The 26,478-nt window shown below is 37.5% G+C and overlaps 1 protein-coding gene across 1 annotated transcript in view; it reads left to right on the top strand.

Moving 5' to 3' along the window:
* Positions 1-26,478, top strand: part of LOC115424110 (liprin-alpha-3-like) — a 57,200-nt gene that overhangs the window by 15,731 nt on the left and 14,991 nt on the right. Inside the window, 9 exon segments of the mRNA XM_030141213.1 lie at positions 15,669-15,774; positions 20,602-20,729; positions 20,867-20,976; positions 23,710-23,760; positions 23,861-23,954; positions 24,155-24,191; positions 24,194-24,288; positions 25,938-26,021; positions 26,290-26,421. Coding sequence (XP_029997073.1) covers positions 15,669-15,774; positions 20,602-20,729; positions 20,867-20,976; positions 23,710-23,760; positions 23,861-23,954; positions 24,155-24,191; positions 24,194-24,288; positions 25,938-26,021; positions 26,290-26,421 — 837 coding nt within the window.

Here is a 26,478-nt window from a genome sequence, read left to right as displayed (position 1 = left end):
CCTTGGGATGAATTTGTGAAATGCTAAAATTCCACTAAGATATTAACAATCATTTTAGTTCAGGTTCCACATTCAGACCAATTCAATCTCAAATGGGTCAGTCCAGTAAAATACTATCCAATAACCTAGAAATACTCATAACTCCAGATTTTTCTCTTTGTAAATGTAAATATTTTCATGTATTTACACTAAAACAAAGTATAATTTCACCAAAAATGTGAACAACCTGAAATGTCTCAAGAGAAGTAAGTACAATTTTAACAATATTCAACCTGTTATTAAATGTTTTGTGTATTTGTAGATCCACTGTGATCTGTAAATTTCTAATGTACATGTGGAAACAATAAACTGAAGCATGATATTGTTAAAATTACACTTATTACACTCTAAAACATAGAGAAAAGTTTGGAGTTGACATTATTTATATATTATTATGTTATTCTTTTACTTCAGATCAAATTTAGCTGAATGTGGAACTGAAGTGGAATGAGTTTGACATCCCTGAACTATGGTCTTTAACATTTTTAACTTTAACATTGCAGAGTGGCTGGGGCTCAGTTGGTAGAGCAGGTCATCCCATGACCAAAGGGTTGACGGTTTTGAATCCTGGCTCTGACTGTCCACATGTCACAAGTGTCCTTGGGCATTGAACCCTCAATTGCTCCCAGTAGGGTCTGGGAGCCATCTGCTGGTGTATGAGTGTGTGTGAATGGGTGAATGTGAGACCTTTTAACGCAGTTTCTGCACCATGACAGTGTATAAAAATATAGTTCAGTCCGTTTCCCCATTTTGGTCTGATGACTGGGTTGAGTATGGAAATACTGAACAGGCTGTGTATCGGCAAGAATCTGGTGATACGATACAAATCACAATACTAGGATCACAATATAATATATCATGATATATCATGATACTGTTAAAAAGGCAATTTTTTTTGTTTGTTTCTTTTTTTTTTATGATTATTTCCTTGAAGAATTGAATGACACCAGAAATATGCACAAATCATAAACATATTTTTATTTGATCACAACAAGCTCTAATGCTATGTCACAAAACTTTCCCTGTGTCAAAACTTAACTTCTGTTTTACAGACATTACAGTTTCAGATCCTGTTCAAATGTTCGTATTCTATTAGCTCACAACTAACATCAGAACATTATTTGTGTGCAATCCCAACAAAGGAACTTACATTATTTAATAAAAGAGTGTTAAATAATAATAAATCAAATATAAAAAACAAAACAAAAAACAAAAATGAACCTCTACAATATCTGCATTTGAATAAATACCTAAAAATATTGATACAGTACTTTTTAATATCATTGAACATTGTTGTTATACTTTTAGTACCTTTTAAAATTATGGTGATGTTCTATATCTATGTTCTTATCAGTTTTAAGTTTGTTTTTAGTACTGACTTTCATTGTGTTTATGTATATGAGTGTGGATGTATGGCTGTGATTTCCATTTTGTGTAACTTCTGCTGCCGCTTCTGTCTTGGCCAGGACGTACTTGAAAAAGAGATTTTTAATCTCAATGAGCTTTTTTCCTGGTTAAATAAAGGTATTTAAAAAAAAAATTAAATAAAAAAATAATAATGATAATAATAAAAATATCAAAACAGTAAGTGAAAGGAAATGTTGCGATACATTGCAGAACTGATATTTTCTTACACCCTCATACTGAACAGTTAACAGTTGCTTCGTAGAATATATTAGACTAGCAGACCGGACCAATTAGCAGTCATGTGAATGGGTTTAGTTGTTGACGTGTACTGTACAGTATTTTACTGCCAAAAGCTGCTGTAAACCTCAGGATGATGGCAAAATGTTGCCTTTGCTCCTGCAGTATAGAAGCCACTATTATCCCTCATCCCAGTGCCTGAGAGCTAATCATTTTGTAATTCCACTCAACTATAAGGGCTCCATCTCTATTTTCAGGCAGGAGTCATGTTGGATGCCTCAGGCAGTAACGAAGCCTCCCTCAGTGTTAGTACCTATTTTTCTCTGTCGCTACGCCTGAAATATCAAAATGAAAAACAGATGTAGCAATGCTGCACATTCTCAAAGGCAGTGACTGGACATTAAAGGGCCATATTACCTCATGGAGAGGGGGATCAATATTGCACACACATCTGCACAGAAAACACCCATACACAGATAGAGGAACCACATGGAGCATGTGATACTTCTCCACTGTAGTGAGGTCACTGAGTTGTCTGTGTATGGAGACGTGCCAAGAGAGGAAAAACAGGAGAGAGGAGGAATGGAGAGAGCAACCGCATGGTACAGGGAAGAAACTGGTGATATGAATACACCACAGAGAACAAATCAACTTTATTGCATATCGCTGAATATGAATAAGGTGGCTTCTGGAGTCTGTTTTAGATGTTGTGTTATCATGACAGGAGAAAGATCGGAAGAGGTGAAGGGTGGAAAAGGCAGGATGCACTGTAAAAACAAACCTTTATAATCTATTCGATCATAGTGAGGTAACCATTTGTGCTCATTTTGGTTGAGTAGATTTGACCCCATATTTGGAGTAAAATGTGACTAAATTTAACAGAAATGAGGTCAAATCCACCTTTCATATCCCAATAGATTACACAACAAATGACTCCTAAAAAGTGAGTAATATTAACTGTCAATTCTTCATAGGAATATGTTAATGTAGGGCAGGGAGTATCATTCTAAATATTAATATTATCGATACTAAGGTGTGTGTGTGCGTATTGGTATTGGATCATTACTAGCGTGATGAGATCGATACTTTTGTTGCAGATTCTCTTCTATACGTTCACCAAATCACTCAAATATTCTCTCTCTCTCTCTCTCTCTCTCTCTCCTCTCTCTCTCTCTCTCTCTCTCTCTCTCTCTCTCTCTCTCTCTCTCTCTCTCTCTCTCTCCTCCTCCTCTCTCTCTCTCTCTCTCTCGTATTTTATTTTATTTTTATCCACTGTTGTCTGGAAGGCCATTACAGAAATAATGAAACAAAGAATCAACTTTAGCTCATGGTGCAAGAACATGCAACGCAACAGAAATATTCATTCAACAAAAAAAAAAAATAATAAAAACAGTCAAACACACCATGACTGTGCTATATAAAAAAACCTCGGCACTTCTGATCAACTCAGAACACTGTAAAACACATCAAAACTGTCCCAAGTAATTTGTCCCAATGCATGCTGGGAAAATCCCCCCAGCTGCTCCTCCAACACGTCACAATATTATGGAGTAGATTTTAGGGATACACCGATACCACTTTTTTCCAGACTGAGTACGAGTACGAGTACTTACATTTGAGTACCGATCCTAGTCCTTAATAATCCCATTCCAGTTGTTAGTTCCTTTTGTAAATGTGCTTTATTGTCGTTGTCATTAGTCTGACTGGAACAAAGTGCTGCTACTGACATTTAATGTGTTGGAATGAGCGTTTGTCAATTATTCCACTGGGGGCGCTGCTCTGAATTAACCATACTGGACATACTGGTAACACTACTGTGATACTAATGTTGCAGCGTTTTCTCTGGTAAGGTTTAAAAGTTTAGCTTCAGCAGGAAGAGAAAAGACAAATGAGACACAAGTTTGGTTTTCACTTCCGCTGGCGGCGGTCCGCACCGCTCCGTACTCCCGGTTTCTGACTCTGTCTGGGTACACATCCTCCATCACCTGGAAAATGAATGGAATGTACGCAGAGGACGGACAGAACGCTGCGTCTGTATCTGTCTGTGTCTTTAACGTTACTGTCAGTCGGCGTTACTTTTATCAGCGTCATTTATTTGGTTCCATCTCCACACTCTTCACACTCCACACACATTATTCCTCCTCCTCGTACCTGCTGCACTGAACTGGGAATGTCACACGGAAGGAAGTGGTATCGGTGCAGTTGTATCGGATGTCTTTTACGAGTATAAGTACGAGTACACACACTGAGTATCGGAGCCGATGCCTGATACTCATATCAGTATCGGTGCATCCCTAGTAGATTTTATTATATCATTTTAAGTAGTAATTGTTACTGTTAACAAATAGGTCAACTTAACCAGTCAGAACAGATTTCACTGGCTAAATATTACTGTTGATTAAAATAGAACTGATTTCCATAGTTTGTATTTACCAACCCCCAAAACCCTTTTTTACAGTGTGGAGACAGGAGGAGCAGAGAGGAATCTACAGTTTGGTATCAGTGGTCCATCCTTGCACCGTCTTTTACATGAATTAATCCCAGAATTATGATCTCCTTTGGGCCCTGAACATGCCATCTGTACACAGCAATTTTCTCCCTGATCCATCCTTTTCATCTTTTCAAATAAGCATCTTTCTTTCACTTCTTTCTCCCCATCCTCACCCCAGTGAACACATCTGCTCTGGAGCTTGTTATATACTGTACATGCTGTACTCTATAAACTCATTTTAAATGGATTTTTAGCAGGAAGAGGGTGTGAGGTGAGGTGCCTATCTGCTGCCGTGTGGGTAAACTGATCACTGTTAACACACACAGGAGAAGATAACAGTCGCGCCGCTACACGCATCGGTGCACTTTAATGGCTCGTTTGCATAAGCATTTTTGAAAAACACACATGATTCAGCGCACACGTGTTTGAGGATGGTCATGTGCTCGGTGTGTATCATGTGTATCGTGCCACAATCATGCATGAGTGGTGAGTCAATCTGAGTGTGGTCAGGCGGTTATGGTACAGTATGTTTTCATAGTCAGATGCACAGTCTAGTTGTGCTTTCTTTGCCGGGGGGGTGTTCACAGCAAGGTTATTATCATTAACGAAAACTAACGAAATGATGAAAACTAGAATTGTAACTGTCTCAGAGCAGTGGCGGCTGCTCGTCTTTCAGAGGGGAAGCTCGTTGTCGGCTTATATAAAAAAAAAAAAAAAAGTCAAGTTATTTAAACATAAATTCGTCCTTCCGTTCATTTTTAAGAAAATGCTCAGTGACCTTATCGTACCAACTAAACAAGAAAACATTGAAATTATGTTAAATTGAAACAAGGAAGTGCAATGGTTGTGTTTTATTTACAGTCCAAGAAATGAACAAGTCATTTGGTAGTGGTTTCTCTGATTTCACAGCAGAATGTGCGACGGTATTAAACTGAACTGTGTCAGTGAAGGAGGCAGATCTGAAAACAGCTGTCAATCAAACGGGATTCCGCTTTTCAACTGATCCTCCAATCAGCACGTGGAAGCCTGGCATCCAGCCCGGCTGAGCTCCGCCCACAGCTCCATTCACCCCCAGAGATGCCGGGCGTCTGGGGGCGGGACAACATGGTGTCATTTATCCAATTACCATTCAGTTTAGAGTCAATGACAAAACCAGTTCCACTCAGTCCCATTGAAGTGCATGGACGCTGAGCGTCTACGGACAAATGCACTGAGCAGAGATGGAGGAGAAAACACAGACACGGGAATGGAGGAGAAGTGAACAACATCAGTCCACTGATCTGGGATCCAAACTGAATTCTGAACAAATGTCTGTGAGATGAACGTGTTCTAACACATTTGTAGTCAATGAAATGTCAACACAACCAAACAGATTTAACCATTTAATTTTCATAATTTTAGGGGAAGATGAGCTTCCACTGCCAGTCTGAGAGAAAACACCACAGCCTGAGAGACAGTGTGGTCATTAGAGTACAGTGTTGTGTGTTAACAGAGTATTAAATGTTACATTCATGATTTTATTTGTTTAAAATGACTTCTAGTTTTTACTTTAAAAATGAGATATTGTCTCATGTACCGTTTAAAAAAGAATATCCATTTTATGTAAGAGTTTGTTTCGTAAAGGTCATTACAAAGGGTCATGAGACGAGGATTCTGGGAAGAGTGCGTGAAGAGATGCAGAGCAGTGACTGACTCTGAAGAAAAAACGGGACTCTGCATTTCGGTTTATGGCGCTAACGTTGTCACAGTGTTTATAGGATTTTTCGTTGGAGTTTGTCTGATGACGAGTTAAAATAAATCTTCGTAAAAACATCAGTATGAAACGTGGCCGTTCATTAAACCAATGCAGCTACAAGAAACTGAAAAAACATTTTCGTTAACTGAAATAAATAAAACATGTAATTAAAAGAAAAAAAACAATAACTAACTGAAACTGTATTGTGCACTTACAAAACTAACTAAAACATATAGAAATTATGAATAAAAGTTCCCTTTGTTTTCGTCTTTGTCAATAGTCAGATTGATATGAAATCGATTTATTTCGCTCGAGCAGTTTTAGCTGGTGGTTACCATACGACACGTCACCATCCCTCACTTCTCGTCACTTGTTTGTTTAGAGTCGGCCTCTCATCCCCACTCTACTGACAACGTAAAGATAAGTGTGAGAAAGCAGCAGAGTCCGGTATGGGATTTCTTTGAATACGACAGCGAGGAAGATAAAATATATAAAAAATTAAAACTAATACTAAAACTAACTAAAACTAAGCCTTTAGAACAAAAAATCTAAACTAATAAAAACTATCAAACCTGCTCTAAAAACTAATTCAAACTACTGAATTAGAGAAAAAAAAGTCAAAACTAAATAAACTAAACTATAATGAAAAACCCAAACTCTTAGAACCTTGGTTCACAGTCACTGAAAGTTAACTTCAGTTCCAATGTCGTCTACTTGATAATGTCACTCACCTTCACTTTGTTGACTTGTCGCTATAGATACCGTTTCATCGCACAAAAAAAAGATAATCATAACTATCACGTAGCTAACCTCACAATTATACGTAATTGGAGTAAATTACACCAAATCACAACAATTCGACTGGGACCGCTGTCAGTGGAAATAGAAGACGTTAGACTGTATGGACCATAATTCCTGTAGCTCTCATGCTTATTTAACCTCCAGGCATTTGTTTTAACGACAGGCATACGCACAGCCACTCACGATTATTGTGCAATTAAACCAATTTCAGGTGCAGCACGTGCAATAAACCTGGTTGTTAGATTTTATATCAGGGTCTGGTTTAAGACTCCTGGTGGCTATGAAATGTGAACGCTGTGGTGGATATGGCAAAGATTATACGTGCTGTTAGGCCGAGCCGCAAGCATGCATGCGCTCAATTCAATGAAATTCTCTGTGTGTTTGCTTGAATGTGTTAGTTGGCTAATTAAATCAAGACATGTCAAATTATTCATGTAGTTAACTGTGCTGTGGGGATTAAGGGGGGCGGGGGGATTGGCAGGTAAACCAAACAGACATTTTCCTCACTTACTGGTGTGATGGTTCTTATTCTGTACAATAACTGGGCAAAGTTTAAAGAGGTAACATCATGCAGAGATAATTTCACCACGGAGTTTGGTCTTAACCCTTTCATGCACAGTGGTCACTCCAGTGGACAGTTAGTCTACAGCTGTTCTCTTGTATATTCATGGATTTGTTGTTTTACTTGCATATCAACCAACACAGTGGACACTTATGCACCATCCCATAATACACTGCAATTCATACCGTTACTGTAACATTCCTGTTCTTGATAAACCTGATCCGCAGAAACATATTTGAGTGTAAATCATTGTTAGTTGTTATTAGACTGTAATTAACAGTTGTTGTGTTGTTGTTTTGTTTTTTTTTTAAAGTTGTTGTGTTTTGTTGTTTTTTTGCATATTATTTGGAGTGAGTAATAACCACTATTATAGTATGTTAAAATGTGAGAAACATCAGATTAGCAACATTAAAAAAACATTTATTTAATAGTTTTTCACACAGTATGTCAGTAATGCATGTTTCTTTGCTTCAAAAATTAAACGCATGGTGTCCAGCTGAGTGGACATTTTTGTAACTCCATGAAAGTAGGTTAAAAAAAAATAAAATAAAATAAAATAAAATCAATCACATTGTTTTTTTTCCATGCCTAAAGAGGAATAAAAACACTCAGGAAAAAAAAAATTGGATTAAGGTTCTCATAATTCGTGCATGAAAGGGTTAAATTTGTCTGTAATCGTGACATCATGTTTGTGGTCGACCTCTTAAGAGTCAAAAAGCAGCTTATTCTTTCTTGAGGGGCCGTATTTGCAACAACATTTAACAGTGTAGAGAAACAAAGAATAAGCAGACATAAAAAAGTGTCTCTGGCAACAAACATCGATGTAACACAGTCATAAGACTTAAGACATTGTTTCATTCTTGCGTTTTTCCATCCAACTATCCCACAAGATGCTACCAGTTGCCTGTATAACCAACTGGTTTTACCAAGTCTTTGAGGGTTGCATTCTGAGAGGTAAAGGAGGTTAACACTTTACCACTTTTAATCAGAAACAGGCAGGGACATGTTTAGAGAAACTCTGTAAGTCAGTGTTTTTCAACTGTGGGTCGGGACCAAGGGTCTAATAGTTTGGGATTTTTCATTTTAGTTTAGTTTTATTTAGTTTTGACTTTTTTTCTCTAGTTCAGTTCGTTTTAATTCATTTTTAGAGCAGGTTGCTAGTTTTATTAGTTTTCGTTATTTTCTAAATGCTTAGGTTTAGTATTATAATTGTAGTTTAGTCGTCTCTTTTCTCTTCTTCTCTGTGGTCGTATTCAAATAACTCCCAGACAGGACTCTGCTGCTTTCTCCCAACTTTAGTCTCCATGTTTCCAGGTAGAGTGGGGACCAGAAGACGACTGGAACCACACGTGAACACAAGTGACGGACCCTTAAATATCATATGGTGCCGCTAGCTAAAATTGCTTGAGGGAAATAAACGATTTTCATATCAATCTGACATTGACAAAGACGAAAACGAAGGGAATTTGATCCATAATTTTATTCTGTTTTAGTTTTGTAAACACACATACAGTTTCAGTTAGTTATCATTTTTTCTTTTACTTACAGTTTTTATTTAGTTCAGTTAACGAAAATGTTTTTACAATTCTAGTTTTCATCATTTCGTTAGTTTTTGTTCGTGATAATTAGGGATGTAATCATATGAAAATTTCATATCACGGTTATTGTGACCAAAATTATCATGGTTATCATTATTATCGCAGTATTGTTGAAATTGTGCTCAAAATGTTCAAAAAGTACTAATACACACCACTGAAATAATTTAACCAAGCTGTATTTTGAAAAAAACACAACAAAAAAACAAATAAAATAATTGGCACAATGTACTCTCTGTTGCAGAAAAATTCAAATATTAACCCTTATCGGTCTGAGTCTTTTTTGTCAGTTTTTCAGTCCTTTTGGATTTTGCCTTTATATACTATAGAAACAAATGTTACTATACCCATGTTTGGTATCTTTTTTTTTCAGCACAACTTCATCAATATCATCTGTCCATTATTTTTTCACTTTAACCTACTATAAAACATAAAAGGACAGAAAACACACAACAAAAAATAAAATCTGATTTGAAAAATGTATCTAATTTATACATAAATAACACACAGATGCTTACGAACCTTTTCCAAAGACTTTAAAAGTGAATATTGGTTCCAAATATTAGGTATAGAAAATTAAAATTGTAATAAATTAAAACGAACTAAATATTTGACATAAAAGCAGAACTTTACGTAGGTGTTTTCTCTGGAAAAGTGCGGTAATCAAACACGGTTATCATGATAATTGGAATTTAAACGGTAATACTAACCGTTGGCAATTTTATCGCGGTTTATCGTATACTGGTAATCGTTACATCCCTATGATAATAACCTTGGTCGGGACACCATGTAGGGTCGCTTGAAATTTCTAGTAATTGATAAAATAAAGATAAAAAAAACTTACTAATAAAAATATATGTTGAGTTGACAGAGGACAATCACAATAACATAACAGACATGACAACTGTGGTTGTGAAACTGCAGCGCTGTGGTTCTGTTTCTGTGTCAAATGTTCACTGTGGTCAGTTTCAGATGCTGCAGCTCTTTCATAATTCATAGTTTCAGTTCTTGTTTGTTCAGTATTAATGTCCTCCTTGTAAATCACAGCTGGACTGACTGTACATATCCTGCCAAGGAAAATCAAATTCTCCCTTTGTGCAGTAATCTACACCTGGATTACTGCCTCTGTCCACAATAACAGACATTATATAGACTAGGATGTAACGATTGAAAATTTCATATCACGGCTATTTTGACCAAAATTATCACGGTTATCATTATTATTGCGGTATTTATACTTATACACACAATGAAATAATGTAACCAAGTTGTATTTTGAAAAAAACAAACAAAAAAACAAATAAAATAACAGGCACAATGTACTTTTTTGTTGGCAGAAACATTCAAATATTAACATGTAAACATCAAACATACAAATGTGCATTAAAGATGGAACCTTATGGCCAGAGTTTGACCATTTTCCATATTAAGTTTGAGTTGTTTTTGTTTCTTTTTCAGGGATGGATGGATGGATGGATGGATGGATGGATAGATAGATAGATAGATAGATAGATAGATAGATAGATAGATAGATAGATAGATAGATAGATAGATAGATAGATAGATAGATAGATAGATAGATAGATAGATAGATAGATAGATAGATAGATAGATAGATAGATAGATAGATAGATGTGTGCTCTCCAGGAAATTGTGCAGTACTGTGAGTTTTTCAAAGTGCGGTAATCAAACACGGTTATCATGATAACTAGAATTTTAAACGGTAATACTAACCATCGGGAATTTTACCGCGGTTTATCATTATACAGTAATTGTACTTCCCTAATATGAGAGTAAATGTCCTCTAAAATTAACAGTTGTTTGCAACATAGTATAGCAAACTATTACATGATCAAAAACAAATTAATTTTAGCAAAAAAAAAAAAAAAAAAGTCTCGTTTTGAATGTCTGCGGTTGCTAGAAATTGTGATGTTAAAATGAGGTCAAGCAAAAGGCTGGGAAACCACAGAGCCTCGTTACAACGTCATGTGTATGTGTTTTAGATATGTATATATGATCTTGAAAATGTAAAGACTAAGTAGTTTGATGCACATGTGTCAGTTCTCAAACAACACCAACCTTGTCCTGACGTTTACGACAGTCGTTACAGCAGAGCAGTTCACCTAATGCATTCTCATGTAAATGTTTATGTTTATTAGGCTACACCGAAGACGTGGTAGGCTACATGACAGAGAGTAGAGCTGCTGGAAATGACTCCCATCTGTCGCAACACCTCCAACTGTCACTTATCGCACATTTTTACATTTTGGAGTATATCAGTATATCTGGTAACATAATTATGAAGAAAATGTTAAACATCACCACAGTTTTTACAGAATGGGCGTTCGTTCAGGGGACTGAGCTGCTTCTCTCATAAGTTTCTGTTCATGTAGAAAAATCTCTTCAAACAGCTGTTTTGTCCTGAAGTTTGGGAATCCAACCTTCTTGACGAATATCTCTATATTCTTTTTTCAAATTTTTTTTTTATGAGCAACAATTTTACATACAGAATGAGTGAAACATTCAGGGCTCATTTTTCATAGTTAGGTGCTTCTATGAAACTGGGTTCATTTTGGTACCTGGGACTTTTCCAGCTTTTTAGACCCAATAATAAAAGAGAAATGTAGACATATTTGGCCCCAGAATGTACCTAATGATGACCTCAGATAAATGCAAAAAACTTATACTCTTGCTCTGAGCATCCCTAAATTAATGAATTTTAATGAAATACTGGGGCCAAAAATAGGACCAAAATTGGGATATGAAATAGTAGTGGCATTTTATTTGGACACACATGGCTGTAAATGGTCTTATACAGACTATAAATAAAGACAATTGTGTTAAATTTGATGATCCTAGTGGTTTTTCTAATCTACACGTGGGTTTTTTATGAATCTCAGTCTCAGTCCAGGTTTCATGTGTAACCCATCGTGTCCACTTATGTTACATGCAGAACCTGCCCAGTTACACGTATATAATTTGTGAATGATTTTGCAACAGCGGTCATTTTTGTGAAACACTCTGCCTTGCATAATAGTTCTATTCCCAAAATGCACCTGTGAGAGAATAAAGAGATATTAAAAAAAAATAGTAGCACGTCATTTTTCGTGTCCTTTTGGACCGTGTTACATACAGATTTTTGTTTTAAATATAATATAAAATAATATAAAAATGCTTTTATCTGAAAATAGTTCCTCTTTTTTCTCAGTAAGTATTTATTTTTTAAAATAGACCCAAAATGCTTCCAACATGCTTCGTAACATTAGTCTATATCTGGTTTTGAATTTTTAGCCCTCTGTCCTGTTTTTAGGACCAGTTTCTTAGAAGCACAAAATTACATAACTGTGCATACAGTGTGGAGACATTTACGTTTGAATATAGTTTTGAGCACAAAATTACATTTTTTGGAGAAATAAAAAACAAACTACAACATAGGTAGAACAACAATAAACTAATACAAATCGAACTCTTGACCAGTGAGGCCCTCTTGATCTTTGACTTGTATTTTGTGTTTTTGGTATGTATTATTATATCTGACTTATAACTGCAGCATATGATATGAAGGGGTTCCAGGTCTTATTAATAGTTGAAATGTAATGTTTCAGACTATATCTTATCCGTTCTAGGTGAAGTGTGTTGGTTACCTCTTCTAGCCACCTCTTCAGTGTAGGGACAGTTGCATTTCTGCAGACCATAAGGATTAGTGTCTTTGCTGTTACTTCACACTGACTGGACTGGACTGACTGACCGACAGACTGACTAACTGACAGAGCAGTGAAGACAAGGCGTGAGTAAAATCCTTTTTTTTTTTTTTTGTTTTCTTCAAAGCCCTGACATGGAACTGTGCACTTGTTTTTTTTTATACATTTCGTGGATGAACTGAATCTTTTTTTTGTTTTTTTTTTTCTGAGAAACTGTGGAAAACCCGGAGTGGAATTTTAGTTCAAACGAACTGAACTGGTTTTTTTCCCCTTTTCTTCTAAAAGATTGATATAAAACTAAAGTGGAAATTTTGTGTTTGATTTTGCTTGGTTGGTGGATTTTTTTGAGTTTGAACTTTGTGGGGCGGGGGGGGGGATTTATGATTTGAATTTGTGTGTTTTTGTGCATTAAATGTTCAATACATGATTTTGAATTTTAATTGGTTTTAAATGTGTGATTCTTTTTTCTGTCATTTCATGTGTAGGGTGTCTGTTTAATTAAGACTTGCATCCTTTGTGTCGTTTGAGGTATAACAAACAGACAAAACTAAATAACCAAAAACAAAGACTTAAGCACATACAAAAGACTGAATAAAACCGACAAACTGACTTTACATCTTAAATGCCAGGAGAGAGACCTGGCTGGCACCCCTTAATAAAAAAGAAATAAATACTACAAATAAATAAATTGAACGCTTCAAACTCAAACTGTCACAACACAGTAGGAGAGGAAGTGGTGCTGAGTCACATTTAGATTCTCAAATATATCGGACACACCCGATGTGATAAGGAGGGTTCGGGCTTACTGGGAACATTAATGATCTTGGATATCAATCTTTGTATTCTTTTAAGCTTTAAAATGTCATGAGCGTGATCATCTGTGGTTAAAATGCACTCATGACCTCATGCAGCAGTGAGTCGATAACAGCGCCCTCTTGTGATCCGGCAGGAGTTTTGCAGTGCTGACCAAAGAGCTCAACCTGTGCCGGGAGCAGGCTGCTGGAGAGAGAGGAGGAGATAGGAGAGCTGAAGGCCGAACGGAACAACACACGAGTCAGTATTCTGGGGACCAGTGTTTATGTGATTATACAGGGATGTTTATGTGTGATATACTCAGGGATGTTTATGTGTGATATATACAGGATGTTTATGTTATATACAGGGATGTTTATGTGTGATATATACAGGGATTTTATGTTATATATACGGGGCCAAATGTTTATATGTGATATAAAGGGATGTTTATGTGTATATATACAGGGGACCGAATGATTATATGTTATATATACAGGGATGTTTATATGTTATATATACAGGGGCCGAATGTTTATGTGTGATATATACAGGGATGTTTATATGTGATATATACAGGGATGTTTATGTGTGATATATACAGGGATGTTTATGTGTGATATATACAGGGGCCGAATGTTTATATGTGATATACTGTATACAGGGATGTTTATATGTTATATACAGGGGCCGAATTTTATGTGTTATATACAGGGGCTGAATGTTTATGTTATATACACAGGAGCTGAATGTTTATATGTTTATATACCAGCGGCTGAATGTTTATATTTATATATACAGGGGCCGAAGTTTATGTTATATATAAGGGGGCCGAATGTTTATATGTTATATATACAGGGGCCGAATGTTTATGTGTTATATATGCAGGGCTGAATGTTTATGTCATATTATTATTTTTATTCTAATTGTAGTCTTTTTGTTTTTCCTGCTCTAAAGACGTTAACATGCACCCTGTGAGGTTTATCAGTAATCATCTGAAGCACTACAGATGACAGATTTTATTATTTGTTTATTTAGCGGGGACAGTACCATTAATGAACATTTCTGTAAATGGTGCCAGTATTAGCAAAAAAGCTATTTTTCAACTGTGTCCTGGGTAAGATGTAAATACCAGCATTCATAAAATTAGAAACACTTCAAAATTATGGCTACACACCACACGTTCCATGGCATAAGTTCACACATACATTACATAGAATTAGTTCACATACACAGTATACATTAGGGTTCTAAAACTCATGTTCTTTCAGGTTCCACATTCAGCCTGATTTGATCTGCAATGGGTCGAACCAGTAAAATAATAACAGAATAACCTATAAATAATGACCGCTGACAATTTATGTCTTTGTTTTAGTGTAAAAAAAACCCCATTAAATTATGAAAATACTTCTTTTTATAAACTATCCAAACGAAAGAGATGTGAATAACCTGAAAAAACTGAAATTTCTTCAGAAAATCAGCGCAATGTTAACAATCTTCTGCCTCCACTTCTCATTAGTTCCATGTGCATTCTGGATCAGATCTACAAAGACACTAAACACTGAGGAAAAGGAAGAAAAGAGTTCAAATTGTGCTGAATTTTCTTTAGACATTTCAGGTTGTTTCATATTTGTTCAGGTCATTCACATTTTATTGTTACAGGATTGTTTGTAACGTAAATACTTCCATAATTTAATGTTATTTTTTGCAACTAAAACAAAGACAAAAATTTGAAAGCTGTCATTATTTGTAGACATAATGTAATTTTTTGTTTTTTTTTTTGTCACAGTCAAACCCAGTAGTAAATCTGCAGTCATTCTTTTTTGTCGGGTCTTCTGCTGTAATTATTTGACTGTTGATCAGATTGGTCTGTTTTGGAACTGCAAACTAAAATGAGTTCCACAGCCTTGACTGGAATTTTACACTTTGCAAATTCATCCCAGGGCCGGATTGGACCTTTGATGGGCCGCATTTGGCCCTGGGACGCATGTTGACACCCCTTTTATGCACAGTTCACCTTTAAGTATTAGCACCTGAAGAGACGCTGGCCATGGGCAGGTGGTCCTGCAGCACAAAACAAAGAAAAATTGATTCCAATGAAGATGATATAAACATGAACGTTCACCTGGTTCCAAGCAGCTCTTGTTAGGGAGGGCAGTGGTGCAGATTATCGCGACACAAGGAGAAAACATGCAATGTGCATCAGGAGACCTGCAGAGCTCCAGTGTGTACGATGTTGATTTGATTTCAGACGTTTTTCAGTTAAATGCCGTGTGTTTTATTTAACTTAAACCACATGTTCTTCCAGTTGCTGCTGGAACATCTGGAGTGCCTGGTGTCTCGTCATGAGCGTAGCCTGAGGATGACTGTGGTGAAGAGGCAGGCTCAGTCCCCAGCCGGCGTCTCCCCGCGAGGTGGAGGTCCTGAAGGCCCTCAAATCCCTGTTCGAGCATCACAAAGCATTGGATGAAAGGTGCGGGAGAGGCTACGGGTGGCTTTAGAGCGCGTAGGAGTCCTAGAGGAAGAGCTGCAGTCCTCCTCTCAAGAGGTGAGTCCACGTGAGAGGTCAGTGGTAGCTGTAAGGAAATATCAGGTCTGCAATATATCACAATATTTCATTCATTTTCATAATACTGTATCGATATTAAAAAGTACTGTGCTGATATTTATAGGTATTTATTCAAATGCAGATATTGTGGAGGTTTATGTTGGTTTTTTGTTTTTCTGTTTTTGTTTATATTTTAGTTATTGTTATTTAACACTCTTTTATTAATACTGTTCGTTCCTATGTTGGGATTGAAACTAAAATATTGTTCGAGGGTGTTCGGAACTAATAGAATATGACATTTAAACTGTAATGTCTGTAAAACATCATTTCAGTTTGAAACACAGGAACATTTTGGGATAGTAGCAATTAGATCCTGTTGTGCTTAAATAAAAATGTGTTTAGTATTGGGCAAATTTCTGGTGTAATTCCTTCTTGAAGGAAATAATCATTTAGAAAAAGAAACAAACAAAAAATTGTCTTTTTAACAGTATAATGATATATCGTGATACTTGTATCGTGATCTAGTATTGTGATTTGTATCATATCGCCAGATTCTTGCCGATACACAGCCTGTAGTCAGTGACCCTGATGCATGCAGCCCATTGAAAAAACCCTTAGTATGTGGATGGTGTTTACTTATGGTTAAAGAAAGAGTGAGACAGAATTATCTATGACTATCCTGATCACCTATCTGTTTATATCTGTAATTATATTCATTTTCCATCTATATACTGTATTTGTTTTATTAGAGAATTTTGAGATCCAGGTTGAGTTAGTATGGGGTCGCCATTGGTTCTGGGGTGGGGGTGGGGTGGTTTATACCAGGTTATTATTGTTAACGAAATGATAAAAACAAGAATTGAAAAAAACCTTTTTGTTTACTGAAATAAATAAAAGTATAATTAAAAGGAAAAACGATAACTAACTGAAACTGTATTGTGTGTTTACAAAACTAACTAAAATGGATAAAAATTATGGATAAATTCCCTTCATTTTCGTCTTCATCAATGTCGGATTGATATGAAATCGATTTATTTCACTCTAGCAATTTAGCTACTGGCACCATATGATATTTAAGGGTCCGTCACTTGTGGTTTCCAGTCGTCTTCTGGTCCCCACTCTACCTGGAAACATGGAGACTGAAGTTGGGAGAAAGCAGCAGAGTCCTGTCTGCGATTTATTTGAATATGACGACAGAGAAGAAGAGAAAAGATATAAAGAAACTAAACTAAGCATTTAGAAAATAACAAAAACTAATAAAAACTATCAACCTGCGCTAAAAACAAATTAAAATGAACTGAATTAGAGAAAAAAAAACAGTCCAAACGAAATAAAACTAAACTATAATGAAAATCCAAAACTATTAGAACCTTGGTTTAAAAGGTAGGTGCACAAAATCATGTATCATAAAAATGTGAATTTCTTTCCTTTTTCTGTGTTGTACTTTTGAAGTATGCACAATGAAAATAATTTAAAAAATTATCAAAAAAAAAAAAAAGAAAAAAGAGTGAGGTCCACATGTGTGATAGTGTTTCTGCAGGTGGTAGTGGACGGAGTCTCTGACTTTTGTCTGTCTTATTTCAGTTGTGACTTTAAGAGAACCAAATCAAACGAAGGCAGCAAGGACTAGACAACGGCAAAGAGGTAAGAAAGCATTTAATGTGACACTTTCAAAATGATCCCTGTGTCTTGCACCTTCCATTTTACTGAAATGAAACTTCAGGATAATTGGTGTTACAAATAAAACTAGTTTTTTTTATTGAAACCACAGTGAACGTCTTAAGTTATCCAAAAATGCAGCGTCATACTCATACAAAATTATGTGTGGTACGTCACTCTCTCGGCTGAAAGTATTTTCTATAATACCCTGCATTTGTGATACACACTTAAAATAGATTGTGTTATAAATTTGCACTGTTGGGTAAAAAGTATTGCATATGGTGAGGGTTATTAAAAAATGTAAGCGTTACCCTTTTGTGATGAGTATTGGAAGTATTATTTAATAACCAACTAAAATGGATGTCTTTACCTGTTAAGTTAAATTGTATGTAAGTTATAACAATCCTTGCTAATAACGCTGTAAGTCCAGTGTTGTGGTTGACTCAGAAGTTATTCATAAAAGGCAACTTATCATACGCTGCAAAAAATAGAAATCTTACCAAGTGTATTTTTCCCTCATTTCTAGTCAAAATATCTCATCACACTTAAAATAAGACCTAATCACCTAAAGAGGAACTTTTCAGTGAGATATAAGAACTTATTTTTAGACAATAGATCTTGAAAATCTTATTTCAAGAAATCTTTCCAAGATAATTTTCACTTGTTCCACTGGCAGATTTTTTGCTTAATTTAAAATTTTTTTGCTTAAAAAAATCTGCCAGTGGAACAAGTGAAAATTATCTAAGTAAGATTTCTTGAAATAAGATTTTCGAGATCTTGTCTAAAAATCAGTTCTTATATCTCACTGAAAAGTTACTCTTTAGGTGATTATGCCTTATTTTATGTGTGATGAGATATTTTGACTAGAAATGAGAGAAATACTCTCAGTAAGATTTGATTTTTGCAGTGTATTTATCCCACAGTCGGACTTCATCAAAAAGTTACAACTTGCATCACAAGTTGCTCAAAGTGTGACTCAGGTGTTAGCAATAATCACTGCAATGTGTAATCATGTACTCTAAAATTCCAGGAATATTTATTTGCATATTACATTCAGGTTGTTTATTATTGCAAAATATAGAGTTACGTTGCGTTCCAGTCCACCTGTAATGGGTGTTTTTCCATCCTTCTACCAGTGAAAATGCACTGGAATGTTCAGTCAAACCTGTGACTTCCACCCGTGAACTGGTACTAGATCCATGTTCTCCCAGTTCCGAGTTCTGACGTCACATAGCAATGGTGTCCCCTCATGGATGCGATGTTTATGCAGATTGTTTATTAAAACAAAGTATTGCTCTATATTATTTATCTGCAAATGTTCTGCCTAATCAGCTGCTCTAGTGTTAGCCAGTTTTCAGTCCAATGAGTGCAACAATAAATTAATACCAAATATGAATCCAAACATACAAATAACATAAAGGTGGACAGCTTCTCTTGCCTAAAGGCGTCCATACACTGTGCGATTTTAGAGACGATTCTCCTCACTCGTGCGACTATTCTGGGATGGGTCCAGATGTGCTTCTAATGGTGTGTCGTGCCTCCTCACCACCACCTCACCACCAGCAATCGTGTGTTCGCAAGGAAAACGGAGCTGTTTGAAATCCTGCTCGCTCCTCGTGAGGGTATGGTACTGTCAAAGCAGTGCCACGAGCCCATGGGCCTCAGATTCTCACACTGTGCATGTGCCAATACAATAACAGCCAGCTACTGTAAGCTAATGCTAAGCTAACAGTAACTGGCTATTGGCCTAGTGCAGTTTATCTGTTGCATCTTCCCTCTAGTTCCCTTTGCTGTAGGACTGACAGCCCATACTGTCCACGTCTGGACAAACGATTCCTGCACCAAACACGTGGTCGTCTTTTCTTCTTTTTTGATTCCTCACAGATAATGGCACATATTACCAAAGCAGCTCGTTGGTGTTTGTTTAGCATGACCATTTCGGTGACTCACCGCCAATACACAATCGTCTATGCACTTCCGGATTCCTTGGTATTTTAACGCTGTATTTCCGGATACAACCCTGGAACGTATGGTGCGTCCTCTGGTGTTTGGTCCTACAGTGTGGTGCGTCCTCTGGTGTATGGTCCTACAGTGTGGTGCGTCCTCTGGTGTATGGTCCTACAGTGTGGTGCGTCCTCTGTGTTTGGTCCGACAGTGTGGTGCGTCCTCTGGTGTATGGTCCTACAGTGTGGTGCATCCTCTGGTGTTTGGTCCGACAGTGTGGTGCGTCCTCTGGTGTATGGTCCTACAGTGTGGTGCATCCTCTGGTGTTTGGTCCGACAGTGTGGTGCGTCCTCTGGTGTATGGTCCTACAGTGTGGTGCGTCCTCTGGTGTTTGGTCCGACAGTGTGGTGCGTCCTCTGGTGTATGGTCCTACAGTGTGGTGCGTCCTCTGGTGTTTGGTCCGACAGTGTGGTGCGTCCTCTGGTGTATGGTCCTACAGTGTGGTGCGTCCTCTGGTGTATGGTCCTACAGTGTGGTGCGTCCTCTGGTGTATGGTCCTACAGTGTGGTGCGTCCTCTGGTGTATGGTCCTACGTGTGAGCAGTCGGGTCGCATACGAGCATCGGTCCGTACAGTTGTAAGAACATGAATCGTGCAGCCTGACTTTACCATTGATTCGCACAGTTTGAGATGGACCTGCGTGCAATGAGCGAAATAATTGCACAGTGTATGAACGCCTTTATGCGCTGTTTTTCATCCTCTGTTTTCCTCAAATAAGCAAAGAACAAACACCTTGGCGATACAAAGTGATTGTAAATGAGCATAATGTACGGTCCACATGCTGGTTTGTTTACATCTAGCTCCCACAATTCCTTGCGCTCGGGCAGTTTGGTGTGACCTTGCCTGGAACGTTACAAAGTCGTGAGTCGTGGTTTGAAGTTGTGACTTACAGGCTCAAAAAAATGGCCTGGAATGCAGCATTATTATATTATGAAGTGAAAATGTCGTACATTTCTTCACGTTATTACATGTTCTTACATAACATGTATGAAACTGCTGTACAGCTGATTGAATTTTTCTCCTGCATTCAGCGACTTCCCACGGACCTTCTTCCATCTTGGATGACGGAGACATCGACAGGCAGAGAGAGGGCGAGATCGAGCGGCAGAGGTCAGAGCTGGGCCAGCTGAAAGAGAGACTGGCCCTCATGTGCAGACAGGTATTTGATTCAGGGACGCTCTTCTGCTCTAATGCTTTCGCCAAAACAAACACAATAGTGCGAGCTGAAGATGGTAATGGACGGAAAACGATGCGTGCTTGCTCGACCTTATATCTCACAATGTAACTCCCCGTCAGGTCGGTGAGATCGAGGAGCAGCTGACGTCCGCCAGGAGGGAGCTGGCCAGATCAGAGGAGGCCAACCAGAAACTACAGAGAGATGTGAAAGAGGTGAGACTGGCTGAGCTGTTGACAGACAATAAACTGCCACTATGTGTGTCTCTCACAGTGGCACAGAGCACTCTATTTTGCTCATATTCAGAAATATGTAACAGTTTGCTATGGTAACAAAACCATTTGCCTACTTGCAGCAGCGGCTGCTACTGTACGCACAAGAGCCTCTACCCTGTAGCCATGGTGACAGTGCCATGAGTTGAGCTGCAGGCATGTTTGCATGGATGCAGCCCTGTTTAATCAGTCAGTGCACTGGTAGCTGATTGAAAGGTGTGTGCAGCATTTTGTGCTGGGAGGCGGTCGAGCCAGTTTACTCCCTGTTTGATTTGTTTCATCTCCTTCATCTTCCCACCGTTTGCCTCCACCTTGTTTCTATTGTTTCTCGGGCTTATTGCAGCTGCATAACTGGATGTCTCTGAAATCTGTCAACACCAACTATTCACTACTATTAATCACTCATCATTGTTAATTAAATAAAAACAATGATAATGACCAATTCCAGTGAGTTCCCTTTGATGTACTTGGTAAACATGACTTCTGACCTCCTCTGTGTTTGGCTTTGTTTTCTGTTGCTGTGTTAGTTGTTCAGTGGCAGTGTTCCATTTTCAGATGCTTAATTTAGTTGTAGTAGTTTAGGTAGTAATACTAATACAGTACTAGTAGTAGTAATACAACGGTCTGAAAAGAGTAAACCTCTGGACCTCATCCTTGAAAGTTGTTTACAGATTTCACCCCTCAGATAGCTACCAAATCCTGGTCACTTCGCTAACAAATCAGTATTTTGTCGAGTTTTTATCTATGTAATGTTTCTGAATGTGCAGATTTTCGTCTTGTGCTGCGCTGAGTTTACCTTTATGGTATTTTTGTTGTTTATTTTGTTCTTTCGTCACATTTATTTCTTATAGTCTTACTAAAACCCCTCTGGAGCATACTGGTACAAATATTATACTTAGAGTTTATCTACATGTACACCCTCTGTTCTCATCAAATTAACCATGAATGCAGTGAATACAGTAAAAACGCTCCTATATAAGTAAACGCTCCGCTTGAAAAAAGTACATCTTTAGTAGCAAAATGTAATTAGAGTATTGTTGTATAAGTAGTGGTTTGGTCCCAATGACTGATATTAGGAAGGACTGACTTTGGAGAAAATATTAGGTAAACATAAAAATCCTACCTAGAACACCAAAAGTTTTGACAGTTGGATATTTAGCTATAGATTCACTGATTGATTTATTGGTTACAATTGATGTTCAGTTATTTAGAGTTATTTATTGGATACTTGGATGCTTACAATTATAATAATAAAGTTGAAGTTAGCTTATTGCAGAAGCTAATGGAAACCCTGATTTCTTTTGTTTTGTTTTTTTGATCAGATATCAGAGAATTTAGACGTTTTTTTGACATGGAACGATGTGAAAGTATACATGGAACCTGGGGCACCAATAAGGGGGGGTAAACATGGCAAATTCATGGGGCCCAGCATTTGTGGGGGTGCCATAGAGCAGAAGAGGGGGGTCCAGTGGATACAGGCTAGAAGTGTGAAATGTCCTGTAAGATCCGCTGTATAATAGAGGCATAGAAGTCGGGAATCGGATGTTCAAAGCAAGTTTCAGTTTCGTTTTCACACTAGCACATTGATGTTACCCTCCCCCCCAACACCCACTCCGACAGATAGACAAATACTGAATTTTATGAAGGGGCTCACAACATTTAGCTTTCATGAGGCCCAGAACTGGTAGTGGCAACCCTGCATGGATCAGCATTATTAGATGGAGGTTTTAACAGCTCATAGATACGGGAATATGAGCTGACTACATGCTTTTTTTTGTAGGACTATGTGTTGCATTGAAAAAACTTTACCCATGATGTAAAAATATCATCGCAGAAGTAAATAAAGCTGACATACAATATTTTGTACAAGTTTGTAATAAAGTACACAATAGCGTGAAATGGAAGTACCCTATTCAAATAAAGTATAAGATCCAATTAAACAGGGTGTCAAACTCATTTTAGTTCAGTTCCACATTCAGCTAAATTTGATCGGCAGTGGGCTGAACCAGTAAAATATACCATAATAATATAGAAATAATGTCAACTCCAAACTTTCCTCCATGTTTTAGAGCGAAAAAAGTAAATTTACAATTATGAACAGGTTTATATCTATAAACTATCCTTTCAAAAGATGTGAATAACATGAACAAACTGAAAAAATAAGTGTAATTTTAACACTATTCTGCCTCAGTTTATCATTTACACATGTACATTATAACGTACAGATCACAGTGGATCTACAAACACACGAACATTTAATAACACGCAGAATATTGTTAAAAGTGTACTTACGTCTCTAAAGACATTCAGGTTGTTCATATTTGTTCAGGTTATTCACATTTTTTGCAAAATTACACTTGTTTTAGTGTAAATACATGAAAATATGTACGTTTACAAAGAGAAAAATTGGAGTTGTCTTATTCTGTGTTATTATGATAGTATTTGCTGGTTCTGGACCCACTTGAGATTGAAATTGATCTGAATGTGGAACCTGAAATAAAAGGGTTGATAATATCTTAGTGTTAATTTTTAGTTAATTTTTTGCCTTTCACAAATTCCTCCCAAGAGCCGGAAGGGACCCGGATTTGGCCCCCGGGCCGCATGTTTGACACCTGTGCATTAAAACACTTAAATGTACTGTTTGCTTTACTGCAATGTTTACACTTTTTTTTTTTTTCTTTTCTATCTCCCAGGCAATCTGTCAAAGAAGGACATGGAGGAGAGGATACAACATTAGAACGGAGGTTGTGTTTTTCCTGGTCTATAAACTCTCATATTTAGCCTTTTTCCCAGCGGTTCCTTCCTAACTCCTCCCATCTGCCTGCTGTTTGTCCTGGTTTGTAGGTACCTGAGCGCCCAGAGGGAGGCGAGCTCTCTCCACGACATAAAAGATAAACTAGATAACGAGTGGCTAGCAAGAGTCCCTCTACAGACAGGTGTAGTCTTTCATCCCTCTGTGTATCCATGTTTCTGCTGTTGATTGGCAGCTTGGACTACGTTTCCGTTGGCACATAGATTGCGCCTTTTAATGCATTTTCTCTTCCCCCCTGACTGCTTTAAATAACTGCTTGCTGCCCTTGGCAATGTTCACCTGTGCACCTGGTTCACCTCCGCTCCCTCTCTGCTGTCTACTTGCAGAGTGAGGAGAAGAATCGACAGCTTCAGGAGCGTCTGGATGATGCCAAGCGAAGCTGCAGCAGACCTTGCAGAGGGCTGAGACGCTGCCTGAAATCGAGGCCCAGCTCGCCCAGAGAGTGGCGGCGCTCAACAAGGTGTGTGTGCATGTGTGTGTTCATTAGAAAAACTACGAGTAAAGTCAAAAAACAGCAAAGAATGAGTGAAATAAAACTACAAAACACCACTTTTGCCCAATAATTGCTATTTTTCTGAATGAATTAAGGATGTAGCAGTGGAATAATTCAGTTTTTTTCAAGAAACAGGTTTGCAAATCATTTTTTATGTCAAGGCTTACCTGAAAAACATGAAAAATGAATACAAACTGAATTAAAACTGGTTAATCTGCAACATAAATCAAAAATTTTATGCACGTATAAATTTAAATAAAGCTAAACTGATATTAAAAACCATAAAGACTAAATATAATCTAATAATTAGGGGTGTAAAATATCGGTTCTGCAATATATCCAATATTTCATTTCGCAATACTGTACGCTATTAAAAAGTACTCTATCAATATTTTTAGGTATTTATTCAAATGCAGATATGGTGGAGGTTCATTTTTGTTTTTTTTGTTTTTCTTTGTTGTTTATATTTTATTTATGATTATTTAACACTCTTTTGTTAAATATGTAGTTCTTTTGTTGGTATTGCACTCAAATACTGTTCTGAGTTAGGTGTGAACTAATAGAATCTGAACATTTGAACAGGATCTGAAACTGTAATGTCTGTAAAACAGAATTTCAGTTTTAATAGAGGAAAATTTTGTGATACAGCATCAGATCCTGTTGTGATCAAATAAAAATGTGTTTAGTATTTGTGCAGATTTCTGGTGTAATTCAATTCTTCCAGGAAATAATCATTTAGAAAAATAGAAAGAAAACCAATTTAAAAAACTGCCTTTTAAACAGTATTGTGATATATCGTAATATATTGTGATACCGTGATCCTAGTATTGTGATTTGTATCGTATCGCCAGATTCTTGCTGATACACAGCCCTACTAATAATAGCTCTGTCACCCCTTAACCATCCTCTTTTTATGAGGTTAAAAAGGATTTAAAAAACCAAAACTTTTCACAGGTGCATGCATATGTGGACAGATGTGTGCAGTTGGGAATATGTTTCTGTGCAAAGGCCTGATCGCATGAGTGTGTATTTTTGGGGCATGTGTGGGCATGTGGGTCTGCGCAGCCAAGAATACGTGTGTGTGTGTGTTTTGTGTGCATTCGTGCATGAATGACATGAAACATAAGATCTCAAATGACAGATTTATACCAAATATTTTCATCAGGCAGTTCCAGTAAATTCCTAAGAAAACAATTGAAGATGAAAGGCAGTTCAGGGGCACAGTCAGCGCAGCTATTTGATCCTGGGGCGTTTAACACGTCAAGAGCTGTACACTGCGTAAATTCTCTATGACTGACTGATTTAATTGCTAATATGTTAACCTCTAGCATTCTTGTAAACACTCCTTCATACATGGCAAATAACCGGCATTAGCCAAACTTTAGGGTCCTGGCCTTAACTTTTCACATGTTCGGGCAAGATGGCTCCTGTGGAAGGATAAGATTAATGCCCTGTAAGACACAAGCAAACAAATTTTCTGTTGCGCTGTGATCTGTACAGGCATGTAACTAATTGGTAGACTGAGGTCAACAAGCTGTTTCCTTTGTGTTAATTTGTATTAGTGTCGCACCATAGTTCACGCTCCAACCCTGCTTCCTTCCTCTCCAATCATTCAGGCGGAGGAGCGTCATGGCAACTTTGAGGAGCGACTGCGACAGATGGAGGCGCAACTGGAGGAGAAGAACCAGGAGTTACAGAGAGTGAGTCATGCTTGTTTTTCTCTCATCTCTTAGTCTGTTTTCATCCTCCTCCTCTTTCATACCATTTCTTTGTCGAGCTTTACGCGGCACCAAAGGCGCAGTAATTTTCTAAACCTTCTATTTGACCGTGCACATTCAGATAGAATCTTTGTCTCTCAGTCAAGCAGAATGCTTGTTATTAACTCTCCTCCCACCCTCTCTTTTCTCCCTCCTCACACTCATTTTTTTTCTTTTCTCGCACTCGCCCGTCTTGCTCTCTCCCCCTTAGGCGAGGCAGAGGGAGAGGATGAATGATGAACACAACAAGCGTCTCTCCGACACAGTGGACAAGCTACTGTCTGAGTCCAACGAAAGGCTGCAGCTTCATCTGAAGGAGAGAATGGCTGCACTGGAAGAAAAGGTGACGTCCAAAAACTAAAGCAAGCGTCAACACAGTGCACATCTCACACCTGCACTA

This window comes from Sphaeramia orbicularis, chromosome 8 (genome assembly GCF_902148855.1).
Source record: "Sphaeramia orbicularis chromosome 8, fSphaOr1.1, whole genome shotgun sequence".
In the NCBI taxonomy this organism is placed as follows: Eukaryota; Metazoa; Chordata; class Actinopteri; order Kurtiformes; family Apogonidae; genus Sphaeramia; species Sphaeramia orbicularis.
This window is presented reverse-complemented; position numbering and strand designations above follow the sequence as displayed.